Raw genomic sequence first — 27,859 nt, 5'->3', positions numbered from 1 at the left:
CACTCAGTATATTTTCTTGTTCAAACCTTTGCCCAAATCTCCTCAGGCCTTGCAAAGAGAGAATTAAGCATTCTGAAAGAATAATTTGTGGAAGGGAGGCAAAAAAGTCAAGTTGACAACTATGATCATGCAATTGAAAACTCACCATTTTCTCATGCCCTTAAAAAAAGGGTTAAGGTTTCAGTGGTATATTTGCAATAACATGTTGGCTATTTAAAACCCCATCTGCAGTCATCCCTGTATTCTGGTGTTCATAGCACTTCCTGCACACTAGAACAAGGCTTGTTTATTTAGTGTTAATTTTGAAATGTAAAAAAATAATCATATGCAGGCATGTAATATAGCCCTCAATATGGATTGAAAAACAGAAGGCCTCTTCTATTAAAGATGCAATGTTCTTAGAGAGATTAGAGATATGGAAGTAGAGGGATAATAGCTATGAAATCCCCCAACTGCATTCAGTTCAATAGCATTTTGACAAGGGAAGCGATTTGCTTGTTTTCCCTCAGTTCAATTTTAAAAAGAATGTCTAATTAAAATCTTGTTTACTGCAGCAGGAAAAGCTTCCTATGAAGTTATATCCAGATTTGAAATGCAAATTGGACTGCATTTAACTTCCAGATTTTGCCCTTTTCTGACGTTTATGATGTGGGCATCTGCAAATATTAAAGTTTATATTTTCAGAACTTCCACATTCTTTTGCTGTTCCTTATACTCCTTTTGCTGAAACAATAGTGTGCTATAGTCTAAAATACAAATAATAACAGGGCTAGGATTGATGGCAAATAGTAATAGTAGTAGCAATAATAATAATAATAATAATACACCAATAGGTATATAAAATATACATTTTAAGAAAAAATATTTATAAATATATCTTTTTCATGGAAAAAATCTCAATTAAATACCTATTGTCTCACTGTGTTTATATTGCACAACAATCAAGAAATAAGATTATGTCAACATATGAACAGTTCCAAAATTCCTACTTCATTCAGGGGACTGAAGAGCTCTTGAATTTAGAAGTGGATGTTATATCACTGATGTGTTTTTCTTTTTTCCCCCAGACATTGAGTGGCTGGAATTTATTAATATTTCAGTCACATTCAAATTCAGAACAAGTTTACAATTATGCATTTAATGTTTTTTCTGTTTCTGTTCTGAAATGGAAGGTTTCCTGTGAAGATTGCAAGTATTCCCTCCGGTTTCAAGCGGTCTGCACTATGTAATTTGAAGTACCAGCCAGCTAATTAAGTCTCTTTTATTTTTCAGTAGTAGTATACCTTAGTGTTTACGGTATGGATGCCCATCTTATTACCAATGGTCTGCAGAATGAAATGGCTCTTTGTTCATCCCCTGAGAGTGCTTCTAGTGCCTGATTTGGCTAGAAAGTATGAGTGCTTTTATCATGTGAGGAAGGCAAATAGCAATCAATCAATGGGCTTCCTCAGCCATGGTGTTGACTGCAAATGTTTGCTGCAGAACAGCCTGACTTGCATCTGCTGTAATCTCATTTTTACCCAAGCACTTTCATCTGCCGTGCTTTAGGGATTACATTGTGATGGTAACAGTGTTTTGTTCTGTTTTTTTTTTAAAAAAGCATTCTCATTCTTCTAGATTCTGATTTTAAGCAAGCATTTTGAGCTCTCTTTGCTGATATATCGTAAACTGCCTAGAAAGCTATTGTTAACTATCTAAGATAGTTCAGCAATTGGTTGTGTGTTAAACACTCTTTGAATATTAATTTAATCATTGCATTTTAAAACCTTTCAAAAAGCTCAGGTTTATTTACAAGTGTCTGTGGGGATTTTCAATCCTCAAGGTCACAGTTGTCCCAAAGGTGCTTTTTTCCAAAAGGCAACTGGACGTTTTTGGGTTTTTTTCTTTGAAAACATTTCATTTCTCATCCAAGAAGTTTCTTCAGTTCAGTTTGGAAAAAAATACCTTTGAGATATTTATTTAAAAGGTTGTTTCCCCACATTCACATGGCAACACTGTGGTGGACATTAAATTGAAAGATAACTAATTAACTCCGACTTCCATAACACAGTAGCACCCCATTTCTTAGTCTTACATTTTTTATCACAGTAGCTCTTGATATTAATTGTGACAGACTTAGCATTTTAAACAGCTTCCATAATTAAAATAGTTCTGTGTTGTTCTTAAAAACTGAGCACTTACATTTATATTTGAACAGAAAGAGATTCAAATATAAATTAGATTCTAAACTAGAATCAGTTCCATTCAGATTTGTTGAGATCATAGCAAACTGGCCAACATAGTGTATCAACTTTATATTTTAATACATTGTTTAATATATCCATTAATAGACAAAAATTGAGGAACTTACTACATTAAGGGACATGATGATTATAAAGTTGATGCAGACTCCAGTGCCTGAAGTTGCAAACTGCCAGTACATTTTAATGACATACCACTGGAAAGAGGCAAACCGCTCCATAGCCACTAGGCGATAAACCACCACTGCGAACACTGCAGTTAGCACTAATGAAATCTGCAGACACATAACAGTTGAAGAGACACATACAATTGAGCATTAAGACAAATACGTGACTTCATTATTAGTTGACTCATCTGTACAGGTAAGTCCTCGACTTACAACAGTTCATTTAGCAACCATTCAAAGTTACAACGGCACTGAAAAAAAGTGATTTATGTCCATTTTTCACACTTATGACCGCTGTAGCATCCCCACGGTCACATGTTCAAAATTCAGACGCTTGACAACTGACTCATATTTATGACCATTGCACTATCCTGAGGTTATGAGATCCTCTTTTGGGATCTTCAGACAAGCCAAGCCAATGGGGAAGCCAGATTCACTTAACAACCATGTTACTAACTGAAGAACTGCAGTGATTCGCTTAAGAACTGTGGTGAGAAAGGATGTAAAATAGGGCAAAATTCACTTAACAAATGCCTCGCATAGCAAGAGAAATGTTGAGCTTAATTGTGGTCATGAGTCGAGCACTACCTGTATTATTCATTAGGTCAGAATAATTGGAGAAATATTAACAAGGAACACAAGAAGAATTAGACAATTTCAGGGATTTTACCATGAAAAATATTCCTGACACAGATACCATCAGTCGACTAAGTTTATCAGGAAAAGGTTGAAAAGGTTCAGGCTTCCCTGTTATAGGGTTTACTCGCTCCACCTGAGAATATTTTGCTTCAAACTGGGGACGAAGTTCTTCCTGCAATTACAAAAAAAGGTAAAGGTAAAGGTTCCCCCGCACATGTGTGCTAGTCGTTTCCGACTCTAGGGGCCGGTGCTCATCTCCGTTTCAAAGCCGAAGAGCCAGCACTTGTCCGAGGACGTCTCCGTGGTCATGTGGCCTGCATGACTAGACGCCAAAGGCGCATGGAACGCTGTTACCTTCCCACAAAGTTCTAATTTAATCCAGATGTGCTTGTAGATAGATAGATAGATAACCTTTATTGTCATTTTTTTTACCGTGGGCACAATGGCACACATTAAAAATGAAATTTGGTTGCTTGTTCTCAAAGTGTACACATACATAACACACAGTTAAACATACTATATACAACATATGTATAGACCTACACCCTTACATATAAGTACATATAAATATTAATCACTGTCCATCTTGAATAGGAGGAGGAAGGTTGAGAGTTCACAAGGTTAATGCTATGTGGAAGAAAACTGTGACTGAATCTGGATGTTCTGCTTCGAATACCAAGGAGTCTCCTCCCAGAAGGTAACAAGCAAAACAGGTCTTGAGGAGGATGTGTAGTGTCCCAGACAATCTTGCGGACCCTGCTCAAGCAACGCTTATGTGCCATGTCCTGGATGGGAGGGAGGGAACTGCCAATGATCTTTTCAACCATCCTCACCACTCTCTGCACTACCTTCTTGCCTGAAGCAGTGATGCTTCCAAACCAGACTGTGATGCTGTATGACAGGATGCTCTCGATTGTCCCCCTGTAGAAAGTGGTCAGGACAAGGGGAAGGAAGATGTGCTTTTCTTGTCTGTGGATATATATATCTGTCTGTACTGCGAATAGTGGACTATATGCATGTACTTCCAAATTCTAGAATACTGTTAGTTTCAACGACAAGCTAGCATTATCATAAATGGAAACGCATTCTCAGAAAAGTGATCCTGGCATGGAAATGTAATATATAAACTATTTGTTTGTTTATTTGTTTGCTTGTTTGTCATTCACACTTGTATGCTACTCGTCTTGCCCAAGATGATTCTCTATGTAGAAGTGATTGAAAGAACTTTATCATCTATCTCTATCTCTTTAAATGCTTAATTCAGTCAACATTCTATTATTATTCATGAACATTTGTCAGGTTGAAATCTTATGCATGTGTATGCATGTGGGTGGGTGTATATACACACACACACATACACACACATTCAAATAATTAAGTATAAAAGAATTCAAGCTGAAGTTGACGTTCAATAAGTATAAGTTGTCAAAGAGGCAGATACGTTGCATGATAGCTGTCAATCTTGAAAATCAATGCATGTTGACATCAAAACTGCTATTATAAAGGATTTTTACCTCTTCATCTTCCCAGTCTATGAGGTCCCAGTCATAAGTAAGTACAGCTCGTCGTCGTTTCCAAAACTCTAAGAAGACTGTAGCTGTAAAAAAACCATGAGATATATGTCAATATCTTATCACTGAGTTGATTGACAGTTTATTGGTCCACAACTCCAAATTCAGAAAGGAATTCTGAAAAAATGGTATTTTCAATTTTCTTGAATACTTTTGTAGTACAGGGATTTATCTGTTTCATAAGACATGTAACGCCAAAACCTCTACATTGAGGCATCATTAAATCCAGAAATTCAATTTGCTAAAGTAAAGGGCCATTCTCAGAACTAGTTAAGAAAAGTTGCATATCTGCTTTCATGTGAAAATTCATCTTGGTTGATTTTAAATTGCAAATGTCATACTTTAAAAAAAAATCAAAAGGGTAGGTATATCTACAGCAGGGGTGTCAAACTCAATTTCATTGAGCGCCGCATCAGCATTGCGGTTGCCCTCAGGGGGCCAGGTGGGTATGGCCTGGGTGGGCGTGGCCTACTGGGTAGGCGTGGCTAGAGTGCGTATGGCCTACTGGGTGGGTGTGGCTAGCTCTACATCGTTCGCATCAAGGGTGCCTATGGGGGCCTGGGCAGGAGTGGGACAGATCTGAGGGTCTCTGGCAGAAGGAGGGTCCCTGGGCCAGGGCCAAGGCTGTGGGGGCCGTTCCCTCACTGTTTCCAGGATGGCTTCGTGGGCCGCATGAAACCACTTTGCGGGCCAGATCCGGCCCCCAGGCCTTGTGTTTGACATGTCTGATCTACAGGCTTTCCACTAATCTAATGAGTGCCCCATGGCTGACTTTAGGCTAAGGCCAAGTAGGTACTGACTTGAGGCATCAAAACTTAGGAGTCATCAGTGCCACCTCTCCTTCCAAATAGTTTTAAAAATACAAATCATCACATCAGCAGAAGATGGCACCATCAATCATTTTGGCTGAGGAGTGCCATATGTCCTTAAGTAGGCATTGCCTTGATGGCCACATTTTCAGCTTTACAAACATTGAAGAAAGACTAGATGATTGGGGACTGCACTGATAAGCTTTACCATTTCATTTCCCCATTGCCACTGCTCCATCTTAGCAGTGCTTGCAGAAGATTTCTGCTGACCTTTTCTGAACATCATTTTTGCTATGTTATCCAATTCACGTTTTTTAATTTCTCACTCAAGAGCATTGTGCAGTGCTAACGTGACAGGTTACCCATCAGGTCATCTTAAAGAAAAGAACCTGCCCATTTGCAATGTGTCCTAGAATTTTTTATGACCTATATAGTAAGGGATTAATAATAGGTGGATGGAGAAACCTTAAAAAAGAAACCTTAAAACCTTTGCCCCAGATAGCTTGAGTACTTTACTGGAAGTTGATGTAATAGGTCAGAAAATATTAATTTAATGTAATTAATTTAATTTAATTTAATTAATTTAATTAATTAATTTAATTAAATATTAATTTAATATTAATTTCTGACCTTTTACATCAACTTCCAGTAAAGTACTCAAGCTATCTGGGGCAAAGGTTTTAAGGTTTCTTTTCCCAGGAAATCTGCCAGGATTAGAGCCTCCATCCACTTATTATTAACCCCTTACTATATATGTCATAACAAATTCTAGGACACATTGCAAATGGGCAGGTTCTTTTCTTTAAGGTGACCTGATGGGTAACCTGTCACATTAGCACTGCACAATGCTCTTGAGTGAGAAATTAAAAAAATGTGAATTGTATAACATAGCAAAAATGATGTTCAGAAAAGGTCAGCAGAAATCTTCTGCAAGCACTGCTAATTAATTAATTAATTAATTAATTAATTAATTAATACATTCATTCTAAATGGCTGTTCACTATAGGAACTCTGGGCAAACAACAACATTTAAATAAAAGCTTGCAAATTTGGGACCATTCTAATCTTGAGGAAGAAATTGTTTTCCCACTAAAATGTTAAATAATTTTAATGTAGTCACTGAGGAATAGCAATAGCAATAGCATTTTAGGCTTATATACAACCCCATAGTTCTTTAGCACACTCTGGGACATTTACAATGTAAGCATTATTTGCATATTGGCCCCAACAATCTGGGTCCTCTTTTTACTGACCTTGGAAGGATAGAAGGCTGAGTCAACCTTGAGCCCCAGCATGATTGAACTCCAGGCTGTGAGCAGAATATGCCTGCAATACTGCACTTAACCACTGGACCAGTAGGGCTCTTACTACTACTTCTACTACTACTACTACTACTACTACTACTACCACCACCACCACCACTACTACTATATACTACTGCTGATCACTTTTATCATTAATATTGTACCTGAGATGCAAATGTGGTACTTAAAACATGGTTAAATATTTCATTTTGGCATCGTGGTTCTTAGAAATAGATATCCATCTACTTAAAATGTTACACATTGGACAAGGCACATAGAACTGGATCTATCTACTAATTATCTATTCTTTTTGCATTTGAACCTCTATCATTATAAAAGTCATTTGGATGTCATATTAGGTATAATTGCTCATAGTCATATTTTGAGATGGTATATAATTAAATTTAATAAATAAAAATAAATAAGTAAAAGGAATCATGAATTGTCATAATGACACTCTACAATACTTTTAATTATGTGGTTTTGGGGAAAAATGTACCCTGTTCTAGTGCAGAGTAGCTTGTCTGAGAAATTATCTGAAGTAGTCTATGAGGTATCCTTAAAGACTTCAGGAATTTTAACTAAGAACAAACCCAGCACTTTTCAGTTACACCCGAGTTCCTTCCTCAAAACATTTGGAAAAAAACCAACACAATTTTACCAAAGTGGACTCTTGAATACGCTGTTAGGTAACCTGACACATTGAAAAGTCATCACATATAGGAAAGGACATAAAGGCGCAGCTTACAGGAAATGTTTTTAAAATGGAGAAATACTTGTTTATTTAGATTTATTCAATTGTAAAAGTTAAAGTAAATATCATGAGAATTACTGGTAGAAAGAATAGGCAAAAACAGCTCTTCTGACTTTTCTTCTTCATGAAACCCAACAAAACAATGGTTCTTGGTTAGAATGGGGTAGACAGTTCTACTTAGATAAGAGAATATTTGCAGTTCACAGTTGAACTGTTGGGGTTCTTGGTAGTCTCTGAGCTTGGTGTTGTTCTTGCAGATGTTTTATTATCAAATTAGTTAACATTGTCAGTGCTAGAAGGGAGTGGTGCTTGCTCTTATTTTTATATATTTTATTATTATTTATTATTTATTAATTTAATTTGTATACCGCCCTTCTCCTGAAGGACTCAGGGCGGTGAACAGGGCAATACATAATAAAAACAGGATACAAAAATTAAAAAGTAATTAAACAGCAATGCCCGTAAATAAATTAATACACATTAAAAGTTAAGACCGATTTATAAAACCCAACCCCATCCCATCAGGCCAGGCCGGCTTGTTCAAAAAGGAAGGTTTTGAGATCGCGCCGGAAGGAGCGAAGGTCGGGGGCCGTCCGGAGCTCAACCGGCAAGTGGTTCCATAGGTCTGGCGCGCCCACAGAGAACGCTCTCCCCCTGGGGGCCACCAATCAACATTCTTTGATCGCAGGCACCCTGAGGAGGCCCTCTCTGTGGGAGCGCACTGGACGGAGGGAAGTTGATATATCACTGTCTACCAAAGCAGGCAAACAAGCCAGTATTAAACAACAACCTAATCAAGAAATCACCAAGAACACTTCTATCAGTACTGACAGAGCCAAGCCAATACTATATATAAATATAAGACCAAACCCTCGCTTCTAGCACTGATGATGTTTGGTAATGGAACTTCTGCAAGAAAACCACCAAGCTCAGGGAAGGACCAAGAACCTCAGAGTTCTACTTATTAAAAAGTGATCTTCCCCTTTCCTCAACTTCCCTGATGAGGGTCATCATTTAGAAGAGTTCTTGTCTATGAAGTGATGCCTTTTAGGAATGTAGGAGGGTTGGAGAAAATGGAAGTGTTGTACTTCAAAAAGCTTTCTCTCTTTGATTAGTAGGCTGCATATATAATTTGTCATTTAGTCTCGTGTCAATCCTTGATATATGCTAGACAAGAAGAGCAATAGAACATACAGACTGGATTTGTTTTTATTTTTTCTTTTAAATTATATAGGCAAAGAAAATTGGTTCCCTATTCAGTTTGTAATATTTAGACATAAAGTTTAACAGCAATGTTGCCTCAAGCTGAAACAGATTGAAACACAGTGGGTTGGATAAAACAGTGACAGTCCTTTAAAACCAGAAGTCATTTGGATCATCAGCTCAAAATGCTAAGTAGTAAAAGTGTATATTACAAAATTGGCAATCCATTCTTAACCCCCCCCTCTCTCTTTTGAAAGAATTTCTCTCATAGAACACATAACACGTCATGCATCATTGGTGGAAGTATCAGAATTACCCAGCCCCTTAATTTCAATAGTTTCACATTCTATGAATGGTATGCCTTCACAATGACTACCGAGAAGCAGTCATTCTGGTTCTCAGGTGCTCTGTTACACCCAGAGAAATAAAGCCCCACCTAATTTAATTCCAGCTCTGCATTCCTGTCCACTGTAGCATTGATACATTTCCATTACTTGCCTTCTCTTCTTTTCAGCAGACTACTAAGCTAATTGCACTCCAGTTTAGAAGCAAATAATTCCAGCACTTCCCTAACATTGTTGAGTGGAACAGGTAAGAGGTCTTCTTTTCGTGGCTTTCATTCAGCCGTTTTACTTGCGGTCCCCTTTTGTAAGTGTGCTTGATGAAAAACTTCTGTTTGTGTCAGCTAGGTTAAATGTCAGCTAAATGATCTGGCACACTTCCGGACAATTCTTAAAGAAATGCAAAACTAGCATATTTAACTGATATTCTGTTTATAACTCCTTTTTGTGTTCATTGGTAGAAAGTCTAGATTTGTGAAACTGTAGCTGATGTAGCACAGTATTACTTTAAATGCTAATTTGTTTTTACTACATGTACATAGAGGACTACTCCAACAACCTTTTTATTGGCTGGCAACATTCTGGCTGGGTTATTATTATTACTATTATTATTATTATTATTATTATTATTATTATTATTATTATTATTATTATTATTATTATTATTATTATTATTATTATTAATTATTTTACACTGCCTGTCAGCTTCAAAGTTTGGATTTCATCATTTGCAGGTTAACACTTTTTCATAACAACGTACAAATATGTGTATATGTATATATGTATTTCTCCAGTGGGTATAATGAAGTAGTTTAAAAAAAATCACCTTTTGACAATCAAAGCTTACAATGGAAGCTTACAATGGAAAGTAAAAAAGAGATCATAACCAGAATTTTACATGCATGGTTCATTATATTTTAGTGCTTTTAACCTCCATGCATATAAGATATTTTAACTTTAAAGTTATTTACTTTAAAAATAAGACTATATTTAATTGTAAACATTTAATACAAGCTAGATCCCCTTTTTATACAGTGAGAGTGAAAGAAAGAAAAAAAAAACTGATAAGTGTGTATTCCTTCTTCATGGAAATGAAAACAAAGACATGTAGATCATCTTTTGAAGAGATTGTTATGCTTGCAACAATTAAGAGACTTACCAAAGTCTAAGTGTGACTCTAGTTTGGAAGTGGTACATGGCCTTTTTTTTTTTACTTGGATTAATTCTTGGTGGCTTGAATTATATTTTTTTAAACTCAGAATATGCTGTTTCATTCATTGTTATTTTTAGTTACTTTTTCAATTAGTTCGCTGTTGGATGTATTTATTATTGCAGTCCCTCTGAAGGGAAAGAAGGGTAATGGTCTAATGATCTTTGAGATCTGGGCTTAGCATCTCATAGTAACTTCAAGCCAAACCAAGGCTGAGAACTCATGAATAAATTGCCTGAATTTAAAGACATCAGTTGCTAAAGGCAGAGCCCCAGAAACTCATGCATCAGATTAGGCTACCACAATGCACTTCATGTGGAGTTGTCTTTGAACCCTACTTGGAAATTGCCATTGATGCAGAATTCAGTTGCCCATGTCTTGGTGAAAGCTACTATAGTAAGGCAATGCCTACACTTTGGGGAACTGGATTTGGTTCCATTATATTTCTAGGCACAATTCATACTGTTATTTTTTAACTTAAATGAACTCAGTGGCTTAGCTCCCAGAAACAGTCCAGGTAGAGCTAATCCATCCTACATGCTCATCTCAGTTGATGGTAATTGTTATTCCCCATATGAGATAGATGAGAATTGTGAGGCCCTTAGACAATGATTTATGTAACGGCCTCCACTTTGACAAATAGCTTTCTCCCAAAGTTCAGACTGGCACAGACTCTGGGATCATTCCATAAGCTTGCCTGAGATGGAACTTTCTTCAGGTCATTAATGATTAATGTCATGTTGCTATGGTTGACTGTATTGGTACTCCTGGTTATTTTTTAATCAATTCTACTGTTTAATGTTTGTTTTTGGACTGTTTTAATGATATATCTCTTTCATGGTGTGCATACTATAAACCACCATAGGTCATTCTGCATTTGGTGGGAAACAAGTGAAATCAATCTCTCTCTCTCTCTCTCTCTCTCTCTCTCTCTCTCTCTCTATATATATATATATATATATATATATATATATATATATATATATATATATATATATATATATATATATATATATATATATATATATATATATATATATATATATATATGACACTTTTAGAAGAAAAGAAATTTATTTTATTATTTAGATTTATAGCCTACCCACTTACCTTAAAAGTAACTCTGGACACCTTGGTTTTCTTTTTACATGCATAAACTCTTAATTTTGTACTGCCAGTTGCTTTCATGTATAAAAGAAATATTTATGCAAAATTCAAAGATGTGTGTTTTGAACATGCTTAATATTAAATGATAAAATAATATTTGAATAGTTGCTAAAAAGTCACATTAGTGTTTTATTCTTTCTGTTTGTGGTTTTAGTTATTAGCTATGACCAAATACTACAGAGTATAACAAGTAATTTCATCATTCAGGTTGTGAATTAGTAACCCAGATTAAGCACATTAATTATATATTGGATAATTTCACTTACGGGGAAAATAACTAAATTGATTTGAGTCAATTAACAAGAATAATAGCTACATTTGGAATAGAACTAGCTAGATAAAATGCATATTAAAAGTAACGGTAACCTATGATTAGTTTTGTATGTATCTGGCTAGCATGACAAAATAATTACAAGCCAATAAAATGAGTGCCGTTGTAAATGTAGTCTGATTGCATTCACAGAAATAGCCTGTGATTTATTAAACAGATGCTGAAACTAAGGCTGGATATTAATGGAAGTGTAGTACACGTGTCATGTTAGGCTGAGAAATTATTCACAATTCAAAAAAAATATCTGTTTTTTTAAATTTCACTTTTGCTTAAGTCCACATCTGAAAGCAAAGGCAATGAAATGAGGTTGACAGAAAGCATTAATGTGTAATGGCAAAAGGAAAAAAACCCCTTAGAAAATATGGGGGAATACAGGGTTAAAAATCTATCATTTCTCAAAAAAGAAGAAGTAATGGTAGATGTTTAATCCTGTTCATAAATTTGTTCAGGTAACAGGAAAAATATTCTGAATAATAAAGATGTGAGAGACAAATTGTCACAATATTCAAATTAAGATGGGGACTAAAATTTAATAAGGAATAAATTGGTTGCAGGTGCTGTTTTCTTGTAGCATTCAGAGTGACATAAAATGACTGTGAATGTTAAAACATAACATATGAAAGATGATAAATATATTCTGGCTTCTATGTGCCTTTTAGTTTATAGACACATCCTTCGTCTTCCTGCATTAAAAAAAACCCACTAAAGGATGATACAAATATTTGAGAGAATTGACATACAATGCAATTCATGTAAAAATAATATGAAATGGATTTAGATGAATAGATGCATCCCTATCAGGATCTCATTAAATTGGGCCAGATTGCTCCAAAATATAATCAGAGATTGCAGTAAATCTGACCTATTAGTAGATTGTTGCAAGGATATTAGCAGAAAGGGAATTAAGAGCGTAATTTTAGCATTTCTTATCAATGGGCTTTATATGCATGTCTTTGGCTTATATTAAGTGGAATTGCCTTCAACCAGGCTTCTGCCACTGTCCCTGGCTATGAAATTAGTCATCTACCTCCCCCCCCACTTCAACTATAGTTTTGTGAAAGCAGATGGCACTAAATACATAAACATTCTTATGTTAACATTCTACATAATAAAAGACCAGACCCTCCCTAGGACATCAGGAAATTTGACCTGAATACCATGTTCTTAATCCTAATTACACAGATCACAAATGTATACAAAACATAGATGTATCTCAGGAAAATATTGGTCTCCAATGCATGAAAAAAAATATGTATGAACAGTTCACATTTACAAGTGACACATTTTATTTCTGATTTACTGGAATTTCCTAGTCCCATTCAGGATATCAGCAGTAGAACAGGAAGATGTTCTCTGGGAATATATTCAATTCCATCAAGAACCCAATGAATTTTTAAACATGTTCCCCTTAGGCACCGTATAGCAAGAAACAAGTTCTGCGGCTGTTAAAGAATGCAAAGAACTGAGGGAATATTGTTCATGTTGCTGCTGATTAGCCTGCAGTTGGCCAAAAATCACAGTGAAAATGCAGTGAATTCCACATCTTCAAGAAGCAGTGTAAGCAGCACACCTATGAGTCCAACTACATTTAATGTGAGCTCTGACAGAACTTCTACAGAACGTAGAAATACCAGTGATAGTCCAAATGATAGTACTATAACAGAAAGCACTACTCCAGGCAACAAGACCACCTCAACCCTGACTCCAACATCATCTCTTCACAGTTTGTTATTACCAACAACACATCCACCAACTTTTACTACAAAAGATGTAAAGCATAGAATATCCTCTTCAGGAATGCCTGAAAATACTTCTAGAAGTTATGAAGCCACCACTTACTTTAAGTCATTTGAAACTGAATCAAACACTGTCACCACAACCACCCCTAACATCAGTTTCACAACCACGGTTTCCCATAACACAACTGAAGTAGATGGTTTAACATTTCGCCCCACTAAAAATCTATCAAATACAACAGCTATGTTGCTAACTACTAAGAGTAGTGCTGTTACAAGTGAATTATCAACAAGTGTTCCAACAGCAAATCTGCCTCCCAAAACAACTGATGGGTTTACAGAAGCAAGAGAAGCCCCAGACGGTAAGAAAATTAATTGTCCTTAATTTATGTCACCACCCAATGTTATGAACTATGCAATTGTACTGCATCTACAGAAGACAGCTTACTGTCATTTGACTTTAAAGGCAATTTTTGACATCTGTCAAATAATTCTTAGAAACAGAACTGTTTATATTGTAGAAAGTAAATATTATAAAGGAATCTAATTGATGCACATATTATCTTAAGTAATCCTGTTCTTAGTTGAATCAAAATTATGAGTGAATCAATAAATATATTCTTACCAAAATTTTAACACATTGAACATCATTGTAATAGAATGGAACAAGTCTGTACTACTCTTCTAAAAACAAGTAAATCCATTTTTTGTTGGACAAGTGAAAATATCAAAACCAGTGACATGGTCTTCCACTTAATGAATGTTCAAAAAAGGTTGTAAAATTGGCTGCATTCATGTGATACCTCATTTAATGACTGCACTACTTAACAACAAATTTTGTAGTCCCAACTGTGGTTGTAAATTGAGAACAACCTTACTTAATATAGTGTTGGAGGAATCCAAATAAAACAGAATTTTATTCTTAGTTTTTTTCCATGAGGCTTTAACTCCAAGGAAGGCTGTGGGTTGCTAAAGAGATGACTGTAGAAAGAAAGTCAGAATATTCATACCTACTCCTCAGCCACCTTGTATGATATTCTTTTCCTTTAACACGAACTTTTCAACATTACCTTTGCCTCTGGATTTTTTTTAAGGAACAAATATCTTTTTCATTAAATAATCAAAAGAAAATGCAGGAGTAAATGTTTAGGACAGCATTCATTTAAACCAGGGGTGTCAAACTACTGGTCTGCGGGCCAGACACATCATCTGGAAGCAATGCCCACCCCATTGCTGGCAATGGTAAAACTGTCCTGATACGTTGTGTCACGTCACATGACGTTGTGAGTTTGACATGTCTGATTTAAACCCTTTCTGTGTCTATTCCTGAGAAGTTCTGAATTAAACAAAACAAAACAAATTTTCATCAGTACCAGACGTTGTTGTCATGAACATGATTATGTTTATCTGTTTTCCAGAAAGTCATAGTAATGGAGGGGTAATATTTGGAACAATTGTAGGAGTAATGTTAGGATCTGCACTGATTGGCCTGGTTGGATATTTAATCTGTGGTAAAAGAAAACCTGAATCGTTTGGACATCAGCGACTTTATGATGACACAAGAAATGATCCAGGTAATAATCTATTTCAAGAAATGGAGTCATAAGAGTCAAATTGATTTTGTTGTTTGAAAGTAAGTTTTTAAGATGTGTCATTTTAAAGGATGTGTTTTAGAAAGAGGAGGAAAGGAACCTATGCAATATATACATTTTGAGTTCCTCTTCCTCTTTATGCCAGCTAAGACCATTTTTGCTTTAGGGTTAGTTTTTTAAGTAGGTGCATTATTTTTTTGCAATTGAGAAATAGGCAGCTATCTGAGTGAATTAATGAATGAATATAAAATTCCAAGTCACCTGAGACAGAAGCATTTCCTAAAAGATATTCCATACATGGGGATATCCACATAATTGCATGTATATATTGAACTTATTGTTGTAGGCAGAACTTGGTCTAAAAGAACTCACATGATGTCTTTAACATTCTGTCCAAAAATGTATTATTTAATACATGTGTAAATATTGTCAATGTATACCTTGCAGTTCTGCGACTAGATGCTATACCCGAACCTTTCAATGCAAACTTTGGAGAACTATCCTACTACAGTCCAATGGCAGCCAATGAGAACCATGTCCAGAACCAGAAAGAAACATCATACAATGCAATTCCAATGGATGACATGACATCATCACAGCCTTCATCAGAAATGCATAAAGCCAGATGTTAATATATATGTGTATTGTTCCCGCTTGTGGCCCATATAACATTTGAATGTGTGTAAGAAGTAATGATTGCAGGTCATGTCATATTCTTTTTACCACTCCTTTGCATATGGGAGTGCATGTCTATATGCTATCCCATTAGAACAGGGGTGTCAAACTCGCAACGTCACGTGATGTGTCGTGACATACCACGACTTTTTTGCCATTGCCGACAATGGGGTGGGTGCCCTTTCACTATGATGTATCCGGCCCGCGGTCCGGCAGTTTGATACCCCTGTATTAGAAGAAATACTGGCAGACTCACAACTATGGGTAGACTTCTAAGAATATTGAGTCCTTGATCTGAAGCACCCTTTCTTTGTTCTTTGATCAGTAATAGTTTATTGATGGACATTTGGTGCTTCTGCTGTTACTTACCAAGTGATAATTCTACATATGTGAACCAGTCATAAATGCAAGTTCTGGTCTGTTTGTATTATTTTAGACATCCATGCTATGAATTAAACAAAAAACAAGCCAAACTACTTATATAAAAATGTTTGCATAATTTTCTTTTAAACTCAAATAGTTTTAAAGAAGTTGTTAATCATGACTGAAAAATAGAAGATCATATACAATCAGTGTGCTTTAGGTTGAGAAATGCTGAACTTTTTTACTTGATAATATCCCCAAAATATGTGCTAATATCTATGGAAAACATGACATTGGACAAATGGGATTTTTTTTGCTGTTTTAAAGAAGAGCAATATTTCAATATTTCAGTTCTAAATGAAAGTATCATAACATAAGTGAATATATACATTCTAGTAAACCCTCTTCATTCTTCCAAATACTAATTCTAATTACATTCGGAGTTGAGCAATTTTTCTCAAGGAGCTGCTTGTTTAATACTGAGTAGGTAAACTATCTTCATGCTTAAATTCAGTGGCAAAAATGATAAGTTTTTGGCAATGTTGTTTTCCCCCAGTTTTTAAAAAGTTTTTTTTTGCTCATAAACCATAACTAAGTCTCTGGAATGTTCTCTTTCTCTACTTTGCTCCAATTGAAAAAAAAAAAAGCTTACAATTTCATCTCTGCTCATTCTAGCGTCATCACCAGATCACCCTCCAGCTTTTCTGGCAGAAGATCTAAGAAAAAAGGAATGTAGAGAAAAGCTGCCCTTCCTGGATTTAGGAGGGTAATTTTGTTATAACGGGTTTTTCCCCCCCTGTGGCAGTGCACCCTAATTTTCTTTTATAATACCTAATAAATAAATTACCTAATCATTTAGTTACTATTGGTAGGTCAGTTTAGAATCAACAGTGACATTCACCAAAGTGATGTCTCCTAGATATGCTGGAATTATAACTGAATGGGCACTAGAATGGGCAGAGATGAAATTGTAAGCTTATTTTTCCCCCCAATTGGAGCAAAGTACAGAAAGAGAACACTCTATAGAGACTTGATTATGGTTTATGAGCAAAAATAAACTTTGGTAGGTTGGTTCTCTCCTTAGTTTCTACCTATTGCTTCTTGTCCTGCCTTCAGGTGCTTTGGTGAATACGCTGACCCACTCTTTTTTGTGGCAACCCCTGAGATATTGGAACATTGCTACCATGTCACTGGACATACCCAATACCTGCAACTGTTCCTCATCTCTTTTAGCCTCCAGTTCACTAATTGTCTTTATTGTTCTTCTCTGCACTCTTCTAGAGTCTCAACATCATTTTTATATTGTGGTGATCAAAACTGAATGTAATATTCCAAGTGTGGTCTTACTAAGGCATTATAAAGTGATACTTCACATAATATTGATTCTATGCCTCTGTTAATGCAACCTAGTTGTTAAAATGCAGCCTAAGTTGTTATAAACCATATGTTTACTTAATAGTGCAGAAGAATAATCAACTTCAAGGCTTTTAATTGTTTTTTGTAGATCAACTAAGTCTCAAAGGGAAGCCAGGCTAATGTAGCTGAGTTGTATTTCAGTAGAATAAATTTGCTTCTCTTGGGCCTTAGAGCAGTGTTCACAAATACAACACATGTACTGTTGCATCATGCATCAGGATGGAAGGATGTAAGTATACGTATCATATGTCACTGTGTTTTTGCCTTTTAGTGGCTTGTCCTGGATTCTGTCATTATGTACTATTGCTTAAAGCTCTGGTTTTGCTGTTGAAAACATTTGCACTTAAATACAGCCAACAGTTTTTGCTGGGCACAAACTGTGCTGCTGGTCTGTTTTCAGTCACATTTTAGCACATAATATATCAGGATCATTTTAAACTGCTTGGGTCAGCATTTGCTGGACAAAGCTAATTTTGTCAAAAAAGGTTGCACTTGAACATCTTTGAAAAAAAGCATATACTCAAAGAGGTATCAAAATGCTTTAAAAACTACCGTCTTTCCAGTATCTTAAAATGGTGTGTTCATTTGCTTTCTTGTCGTATTGTTTCACCATCGTTTTAGAGCTTCCATGTCTTTAGATCATGAGCCAAATTAATAAAAGGACTATTTAGAAAATGTAATGAGAGCAAGCTGCCGTTTTTTTAAAAAAATATCTCTCCTTGAATTGATTTTATCTAAAAGGGAAGAAAAGAGGAATTGTATTCCAAGTTACCAAAGCAAGATTATTTATGCTTCTTATTTTCCCACACAGCACTAATATTTTCAGCTTTGCTTTTGTCAAAAATCGATCTTGGTTCATATCATCATGAAAGGGGGTGTGAATGCTGGAGAAGTGGAGGTGAGGAGGAAAGATACTATGCATTTTGAAACTTTTTCAGATGCAGATGCTAATGGCAATAGGTTCCCTATACCCTGTATTAGTTACTCTAGGTTAAAACAACATCATTATGTTCTGCTATTTCTAGTCCCCAGTGGGGTAAAAAGTATTAGAGTTGATACTATAGCAATTGGCAATTCATTCTTTGTTTCCATTACAGTTCCCCTTTTTCAATTCCATCAAAATTATATTTGTAGTTTAAAAGTGTATGTAAATAATTATTTTAAACATAAAATATATTTTTATTTAGAAAGGCCAGTTGTCTACTGTTAAGGTGGTCAACCAGAAGACCCCAAATCCTTAGGCATTAGGAAAGTCCATCCTTAGGAATGGAAGATAGCTGGGTGAGATTGGGCCAGTCACTCTCTCTCAGCCCAATATATTTCACAGGGTGATTGTTGTGGGGAAAATAGGAGGTTTTATTTATTTATTTTTTATTTTATTTTAATTCCATTTATATCCCGCCCTTCTCCGAAGACTCAGGGCGGCTTACAAGCTTAGCAGTAGCCTTCATTCTATGTATATGCCTGCTTATTAGGGCTTTCATACACCCCCCAAGCGGCATTATTACAAAGTCAGCTTATTGCCCCCAACAATCTGGGTCCTCATTTTACCTACCTCGGAAGGATGGAAGGCTGAGTCAACCTTGAGCCTGGTGGGATGCGAACCTGCACTAATTGCAGGCAGCTGGTGTTACTTAAGGAGGCATTAGCCCACTGTTATATACCCTATCTTGAAGTGTACAAAATAAATCTGGTTTAGAAATCAAATCAAGAAAAAAAATACATAAATTTAAAGTCATATAACTAAAAACAAGCATATTGCTTGCATTTACACTAGTTTCTAGACTTGAACAATTAGATAAATTCTATCAGTTGTATAAAATTGAAACAAAATGGGATTTTATGTAAATATATACCACAATAGTAATAACAACAATAATACTTAAATAGAAGTAGAACTGTAAGGACAGCCGCATCTTTTTAACTCTTGCAGAACATGTAATTTGGACCAAAAGGTCCCCAACTACACCGGGGAAACATATTTATTTCTATACCATAAGGAACAGCACAGAAACTGCTCCAAATGATGGCTCCTATGACTGTCAAGAAGATTATATTGTTGTTCATTTTCATACAAGCACATTAGTAGTCTCTAGCATGAAATGGATAACATGCTTTATTACATAAAATGAGCTATGTGTTTAGGCTGGAGAGCTTAATCTGTTCACCTGGTTAGATTGTTTAATCTATTTTGCAAGGTTGGAGTGAAGATGAATTACATAACCTCATGTTTTCTAAGGGCCTTTTGATGTAAGGACAAAATACAAATATTTATTTACTGTATTGTAATTGTCTCTCGGCCAAAACGAAGCTAAAGTACACAATTATAATTAAACCTAATTCAAAACAAACACAAACATACACACACCCCTAATCAGTTAAAGTTCCTTGATTTTAGAAATCATGAAAGGTCAAACTCCTGCCTGAATAATTGGGCTTTCAAGTAGAACAATAGCCTGGAAGTGGAACTAGCTCAACCTCTTTGGTAAATAATTGCAAAAGCTGGGAATAGCCACTGAGAAACCTTCCTTTCATGTTCACCAATTGTGCCTATGATATAATGGGAAGGAGAAAAGATGCTCTTCTGAAAGCTCTAAAGCAAAGGAAGGTTCAGACAGAAAAATGGTCCTTCAGATGTGAAAAATAAATCCATTGTCTACTAAGCATGTCACATAGTAAAAAGAAGCATCTGGTATCTTGTGACTCAATTTTCATTTATTTTTCCTGTACTGAGATACCATTTTTTAAAGCACTTTGGGTAAGAGAGGAAAATTTGTGGAAGTTGCATGAAAGAAATCAGGGAAGAATAGACAAATTTATTATTCTACATCCCCAAATCCCACCCACCCCAAACCACCCCCCTTCCACCCCCACTTCCCAGAGCTAAATACAGGGTTATAGTTATAATAATCATATTCTAACTAAAGATTATCCATAATATAAAATTAACCAAATTCATAATGTGCTTTAACTCCCCTTTAACATAGATACATACAAAGTACTAACACTAAAATTAATAACAATATCCCTCTAAAATCTACTCATAAGCTAAATGGAACTTTTTAGTCCCATATTTATTCTGAATATAATCTATCCATCTCCTCCAAACTGAAATATATCTTTCTTGTGAATGATCCTTCAAATAAGCAGAAATCTTAGACATTTCTGCAAGATTTGAAACTTTAAACACCCATTCTTCTATAGTAGGCAAACTATCCTTCTTCCAGTATTGTCCCACCAGTAACCATGCTGCTGTTATCAAATTCAACATCAAATTGGTTTCTTTAACATCACAATCTACAACAATGCCCCCCCCAAAAAAAAACAATTGCGGAGAGAACTTTATCTTTCTCTTAAAAATCTTTTGAATGTTCCACCAAATTTTAACCCAAAAAGCTTTTATATTTCTGCAAGTCCACCACATATGAAAATAGGTGGCTTCTAAACTACCACATCTCCAGCATTTAGACTGTAAGTTAGGATACATTTTAGACAACTTTTTGGGATCCACATGCCATCTATAAAACATTTTATAAAAATTTTCTCTTAAATTTTGAGCCTGAGTAAATTTAACATTTCTAACCCAAATTACCTCCCAAGTATCCAGCGGAATTGGTTCCTGAATATTTTGTGCCCACTTTATCATACAATCTTTAACTAATTCTGTTTCCAAGTCCAATTCAATTAAAACATTATATATCCTCTTTATATGTGCACGATTTAAATCTCTAATTTGTTTTACTAAATTTTCATCTGTAATTGTGATGCCAACCTTCTGATCCAACTTCCACCTAGATTATTATTATTATTATTATTATTATTATTATTATTATTATTATTATTATTATTATTATTATTATTAGTAGTAGTAGTAGTAGTAGTAGTAGTATATTGAAACCAAGAGTAACTTATGTTTTTTTGTCTTAACTCCTCTAATGATTTAAGTTGCCAATCATTCCCTTCCAATCTAAGTAATTCCTTATAGGAAAACATATCCAAACTCACTCCCATAGATAGATCTTCTATCGCGTGTATACTCCTTGGTTTTCTAACCTAATTATGTCTTTGGGGTTTCTTAGGATGGTGGATATTTTTCTGTCTGTGCAGAATGCTGTTTTGATGTTGTGTTTTTGGAGGATCTTGCTGATTCTGTCTGTGATCCCTTTTAAGTATGGGAGGAGAGCTTTGCCATTTTCTTGTTCTCTGTCTTGGATTTTTGTGTGTGTCTCTCTTTGGATTAAGTTGGTAATCATGTTTCTTTGGAATCCGTTAGCTGTTAGTACGTTAGTGAGAGTGTGTAGTTCGGTTTTTAGGTGTTGTTCGTCAGCTAGGTGTTTTGTTCTGGAGATGAGTATCTTGGCTACGGAGTTGATCTGTGCTGGGTGGTGGTGTGAGAGTGCGTTCAGGTAGCGGTTTGTGTGTGTATATGAAATCCCATGCACCACCTGCACCACCACATACATCGGACAGACCAACAGAAGAATAAGTGCACGCATTGAAGAGCACAGGAACTCACTCACAAAGGGAGAACAAACTTCATCCCTGTTCCAACACTTTAAAGCCACTGGACACGAAATTGATTTTTAAAAAACCAGAACTATTGCCAAAATTGAACATTTTAACAACAGAATAATCAAAGAAGCCATCGAGATAGAAAAACACCCCCACAGCATGAACAAACGAGATGATACCTCTCGCCTACCAGCCATTTGGAAACCCACCTTGATTGACAGACGAGTCCCAACCACCAAGAATGATACCAGACCCAAACTCATGATAACATCACATGACATCAGCACCACACAACCATTCAAAAAGCAAATCCGAACCCACAACGATAACAACACACAACCACAAAACAGAAACCTAACTACAGCTGCAACATTAGCCACTTTAACCCCCCCTCCAAACCACACAATAAGCAAACTGACACCCACTATAAAAACATGGCACCACCACAAACACGGAGCCGAACAAAAGCAGTACAACTCACCCTTTCAGGTCTAAGGCTGGCAGCTGAGACCAGCCCATCCACTCAAAACACATCCCCACCCAATCAGAACACAGCCCCCATTCAAAACACACTCCCACCCAATCAGAGCACAGCTAAGCCCCCACCCAATCAGAGCACACCTCCACCCCATCAGAACACAGCCAAGCCTCCACCCACAGAACACACCCCATCTGGCAGTTTAAAAATAAGAAAAAACAGCCACTATCACACACTTCTCTCAGAAGAACGAAGCTGAAGTCACCAGCCTGAGGATGACTGATGAGATTTCATCGAAACATTGCCCTGATACCTCCAATTCTACGTGGGAAAAAACCCGAATGACCTAAGATCTACATAAATATACATACATACATACATACATACATACATACATACATGTGTGTGTGTGTGTGTGTGTGACATACATATGTGGGACAGTTGGGAAGACCTAAACACATAAGAGGGTGATGCACATAAAAAAATGGGAGTAGTTTTAATGATATTGTTTTGGCCACTATTGTGAATATTTTTGACCATATCCTGTGAACACCCATAGACAGAGATGCCAAGAATCAGAGTTGGAAAGAAAAGTAAAGATAAAGGAAGAGCATTCAGGCTAAATGCAAGCTAGAGATAAGAACTCAAAAAGGTAGAGATTTTAACCCAGTTTTGTAGGATCTTACAGATGATTGTCCTTGCAAGGATTTATTTGTGAAACTATTGGCTGTTGGATGCTTATTTTAAATGTTTTAATTGAAGTTCCCAATCCTGAAGAAAGTCGTCAGTGTAATTTCACTTGCTTGGTGCCTTTTGCTACATATATAGTCTTGGTAAACCATTGTCCTGTTTAATGATTGTCTGAAATTATGACTGCTAAAAAAAGATTTTACAACCAGTCCTCAAACTTACGCCCATTGCGGGTCCTCTGTGGTCACATGATTCTGATTTGGGCACTTTGCATTCAGTGTGCACTTATGGCTGCTGCAGCATCCTGAGGTCATGATATGACGTGACTGCCATTTGCAAGCTTCACAAAAATCAAGTCAATGGAGAAGCCGGCAGTGAAATCGCATATCATGGTCATGTGATCTCTCACTTAACAACCATTGTTGATTCACTTGACAACCTCAGTGGAACTGACATTGTAAGTCCTTTGTGGTCATGTGATGCTTTGCTTAATGACCACATCACTTAACAATGGTGATAATTGTGGTTGTTAAGTGAAGGCTACTTGTATCATCACATAACCTATCTCTCTTGCACCTTTAAAGGTGTCCTTCTCATTTCAAAAAAGATTCCAATGCAATAGCAGTAAAAGTTCAACATTTCAACTGTTCCATAGTTACAATTGCCCCCTTTCTCCCCAAAATACACAAAGGAATTTTCTGAAGTTTTTTTTATTTTGCTTTTAGTCATCTATGCACTTTTTATATGGTTTATATGCTCATCATCCACCAGTGTCAGCAGTCAGAGAGATTGTCTCATACAGAATATAGACATTTTTCTAAATGCAAATTACCTGACATTGGTGCATTTTAAAAAGTTAATTACCGTTATTTGAATCAAATTTCAGTAGCATATTTTGTTTTATACATGCATTTTTTGCAGATATTTTTCTCAGAGGAAACAGTGTTACACTTTGTGCTGCTGCAAAATTCATTAACATTGAATATGCAAATTTGCTTCAAAGAATATATATGGCAGAATTTCCTTTACATTTTACACTCCTTCATCCCTAACTGTAGAAAATAGATTTTAGATATGTAAAGTAAATGTATCCTATACAGACATATGTTCCAAATGCCTGCCAATAGTTTTAAATATAATTTTCCATATTACATTTTACTTCAAATATTAAGTCCACTGACTATAGTGTTTTCTGTTATTTTTACATTATTATTAAACAATAACAACTTACCCCATATAGCCATAAAAATGGCAAAGAAGACAGTTCCTCCATTATCAAATAAGTATGTAACCTTAGGAGGAAAAAAATAAAGGAAGTTATACAAATTATTAATGAAACTACCCAAAATGTTAAGAAAACCCCAAAAGGTGAAAGTTATAGCAAATTATTGAACTCTAGCCTCAGATATACAAACATGATTCAACTTCTTTGAATTTAAAGAACATTTTTCCTTCTCTGCAGAAGCAATTTTCAAGATACACAATACACAGAAACTGTTATGCAGAACATCAAACTAAGAAATTTGTTCTGGGGCAACAGAATTATGAAGCAAAACTATGAAACTTTGTGGGGGAAAAATGGGGGCATGAATTTCAAACATCAAGAAAATAACAATTGAAATTAATTTTAAAGAAGCAGTTCCCCATTTCAGATCATATTTTTTTGCTCCTTGATATGTATGCCTTGCCCTCCTTCCCACATAGACTAATTCAATCTAACAGTAAAACAGGAACAATTACAACAGCCTAACCACATTTCAATTATTATAAATTAGTTCCCTGAGAAAAGACTGGTTGCAAAGGAAGGTTTTGATTCCTTTCCAGAAAACAGAGAGAATGGGACAAAGCACAGCTTTCAAGGGAGTAAATTGTCGCTTCCAAGCAATAAATAAAAACAACTAAATGCGTAAAAGACCTTCTTCACAAGCCAACTAATCAACTTTGAAAAATAAAGGCATATTTTGCAGAATCTCTCCAGCTGTTTGTGTGGTTACAGTTATTACAGAGAGACAGTGTGATGTTGTGGTTGTGTAAGTATTGCACTAGAAATGGACAGCACCAATTTCTGGTCCACTGAGTGAACTTGGCCCAGTCAGTCTCTTGGCCCAGCCTACCTCACAGGGTTGAGGTATTCCATGCTTAACAGATACACAGGTAGTAATCGCTTAACAGTGATTTTCGGGACTGGCAACCCTTATCGCTAAATGATGCTGTTGCAACATATGGCCTCATGCAACTGTGCCAACCTACAGCAACAGTTGTGGCCTTTGTTAAAAGAATCCCACACAGTCATTAAGCACAATATTTCATGATCACCATTTACAACCTTCTATTGGTTTTCTTATTGACTGCTTGTCAGAAGTTGGCACAGAAGATCATACATGGTGATGCTGTGACTGCAGGATGTTGCAGCCATCGTAATTGTGTGCCAAGCATACAAATTGCAATGTGACAGCAGGAATGCAGCAAGCACTGGTTGTAAATCTCCTTATTGAACACCATAACTTTGAATGATGACTGATTGAGTGGATGTTAAGTGAGGATTATCACAGTAAATTCATGATAAATAGAAAATGCTATTACTGCAGGCTGCTCTGAGCAATAGTTACCGAACATTAACACTATAAAAATAAAACACATTATACTTCAAGAAACTATCTGCACTATCACTTTATTCATCTTAGGCCAATTACAAAAAAATGTCAGAATCTAAAAGAAACCATTCTATACACAGGATTCCATAGCCTATCACTCAGCTTCCTCAGCAGGGATTATATAACAACAATTTTTTTATTGTCAGCATAGCAATTAATTAAGCCATTGTTCCTTTCTGGTCTCACAAGACTGAGTCACTCTTATATTCTTAATGACATGGGGATGGTCTCTTAGAAGGTGCAAATGGAATACACCATTTAGATAAGAGTGCACTTTAGTGATAAAGCACAAACAAGTTTTCTGACTGTTTTCAGATTTGGTTGGTATTATATACAGTAGGATTGCATCTTAAAGCATACTGCATGTATCTATACAGACACAGTATTTACTGAGATTTTGAATCTGATCAATACAAAAGTTGGAGACCTGCTCTGTTTCTGCTTTATCACAAATGTGTGCACCTCTGCTCTTTGAAACTGCTTCCTTGAAGCAAGGGAGAAACCTCTTGATATCACACATCTCTTTTTCCTGAAGATCTGATCTGCCTACATTCTTGTCCGCAGGCTCTTGGCTTTGCCCTAGTTTTAGTGAGATCACTAACTGATTTATAGTTATGCAGTTAGTTTCTCATAAGCTTAAACTGCTTGGCTTGAGTCATAAACAAGAAGCTCGCTTTGCTTTCAATTTAAGAAAGATATTAATTCAATTGGGTCCAGTCTAATTGGGAGAGGTTGTGTGAAATTAGATAAACCAGATACAGTGGTTTTGAATCCCAATGATGCAAGGCCATCTACACCTTGCCCCTATGTGTCTCCACGCCGATGTTTGCTTTCCACAAATAGAAATGAAGTTTCTAGGTCAGGTAACCACTCCCTCCTTGGGTATTAGAATATCAAATTAATTTGTTTGTATTGTGAATTCCATAATACATCAATGATGACTGCAAAATGATTATCCAGTTTTGGTTGCTTTATGGGATTCTAGAGTTTGCACGCAAAGATTTGATAAAAATACATATGTCTTGATTTTCAAAAGGAAGTAATAAATTCACAGATTTCTGCAAACTGATGAAGCAATCAAGATTTGTTTTACAGATATTGTACACCTTTTTAGGATAAGTAACTGACAGCAGAAATATGATTCTGCAATCAGCTAATCAAGAGATAAAATATGTATGAACTATTTATTATCCAAAGTCGGATTGTCTACAAATAACTTTCTAGTCGTCTGAAAACTAAATTTGGATCTGTAAGCATTGCCTCCACTACCTTCCCTAATGTTTCACATGTATATTATTTTTCCACAGTATGCATTTTATAGTTCAAAGTTCTTTTGTCTCACAGAGTACGTTTACGTTTACGTTTTATTTAATTTGTATACCGCCCTTCTCCCTAGGGACTCAGGGCGGTTCACAGGGCATATATAAATAACAATACAATACAATACAAAAGTTAAAAAAAGATTAAATCAGTGCCCAGTTAAAAACAATAATACTATTCTAAAACAACAATTTAAAACCCAAATCCCCCGTCAGGCCAGACCAGCTAATTCAAATAAATGGGTCTTCAGGCCACGACGGAAAGTTCGGAGGTCTGATGCCATCCGGAGCTCCACCGGCAGTTGGTTCCACAAAGCCGGGGCACCCACAGAGAAGGCATTCCCTGACCGGAGGCACCCTGAGGAGGCCCTCTCTGTGGGAACGCACAGGGCGGAGGGGAGTTGACGCCGGCAGCAGGTGGTCCCCGAGGTAACCCGGACCCATGCCATGTAGGGACTTAAAGATCATAACCAAGACCTTGAACAAGAGCAAGTAAGTGGGCTCTTTTTAGGATTCACATTTGCCTTTCCCAACTCCGTCAAGAATCTAGCAAACATCATGTTATTAACAGGTAGCCCTCGACTTATGACCACAATTGAGCCCCAAATTTCTGTTGGTAAGTGAGACAGCTGTTAAGTGAGCTTTGCCGCATTTTACAACCTTTCTTCTTGCCACAGCTGCTAAGTGA

The 27,859-nt window shown here is 36.1% G+C and overlaps 1 protein-coding gene across 1 annotated transcript in view; it reads right to left on the bottom strand.

Annotated features, from left to right (window-relative positions):
* The window catches only part of ANO3 (anoctamin 3), a 247,250-nt gene that overhangs the window by 17,940 nt on the left and 201,451 nt on the right, over positions 1–27,859 (bottom strand). Inside the window, exons 14-17 of the mRNA XM_081329964.1 lie at positions 24,430–24,490; positions 4,561–4,643; positions 3,078–3,218; positions 2,351–2,515 (exon numbers count right to left, since the gene is read on the bottom strand). Of these exons, the coding sequence (XP_081186090.1) occupies positions 2,351–2,515; positions 3,078–3,218; positions 4,561–4,643; positions 24,430–24,490 (450 nt within the window). The remainder of the gene's footprint in view (positions 1–2,350; positions 2,516–3,077; positions 3,219–4,560; positions 4,644–24,429; positions 24,491–27,859) is intronic.

This window comes from Vipera berus (genome assembly GCF_964194415.1).
Source record: "Vipera berus genome assembly, chromosome: 1".
Taxonomy (NCBI): Eukaryota; Metazoa; Chordata; class Lepidosauria; order Squamata; family Viperidae; genus Vipera; species Vipera berus.
Note: the sequence above shows the minus strand (reverse complement) of the source record. Positions and strands in the feature narration are given on the sequence as shown.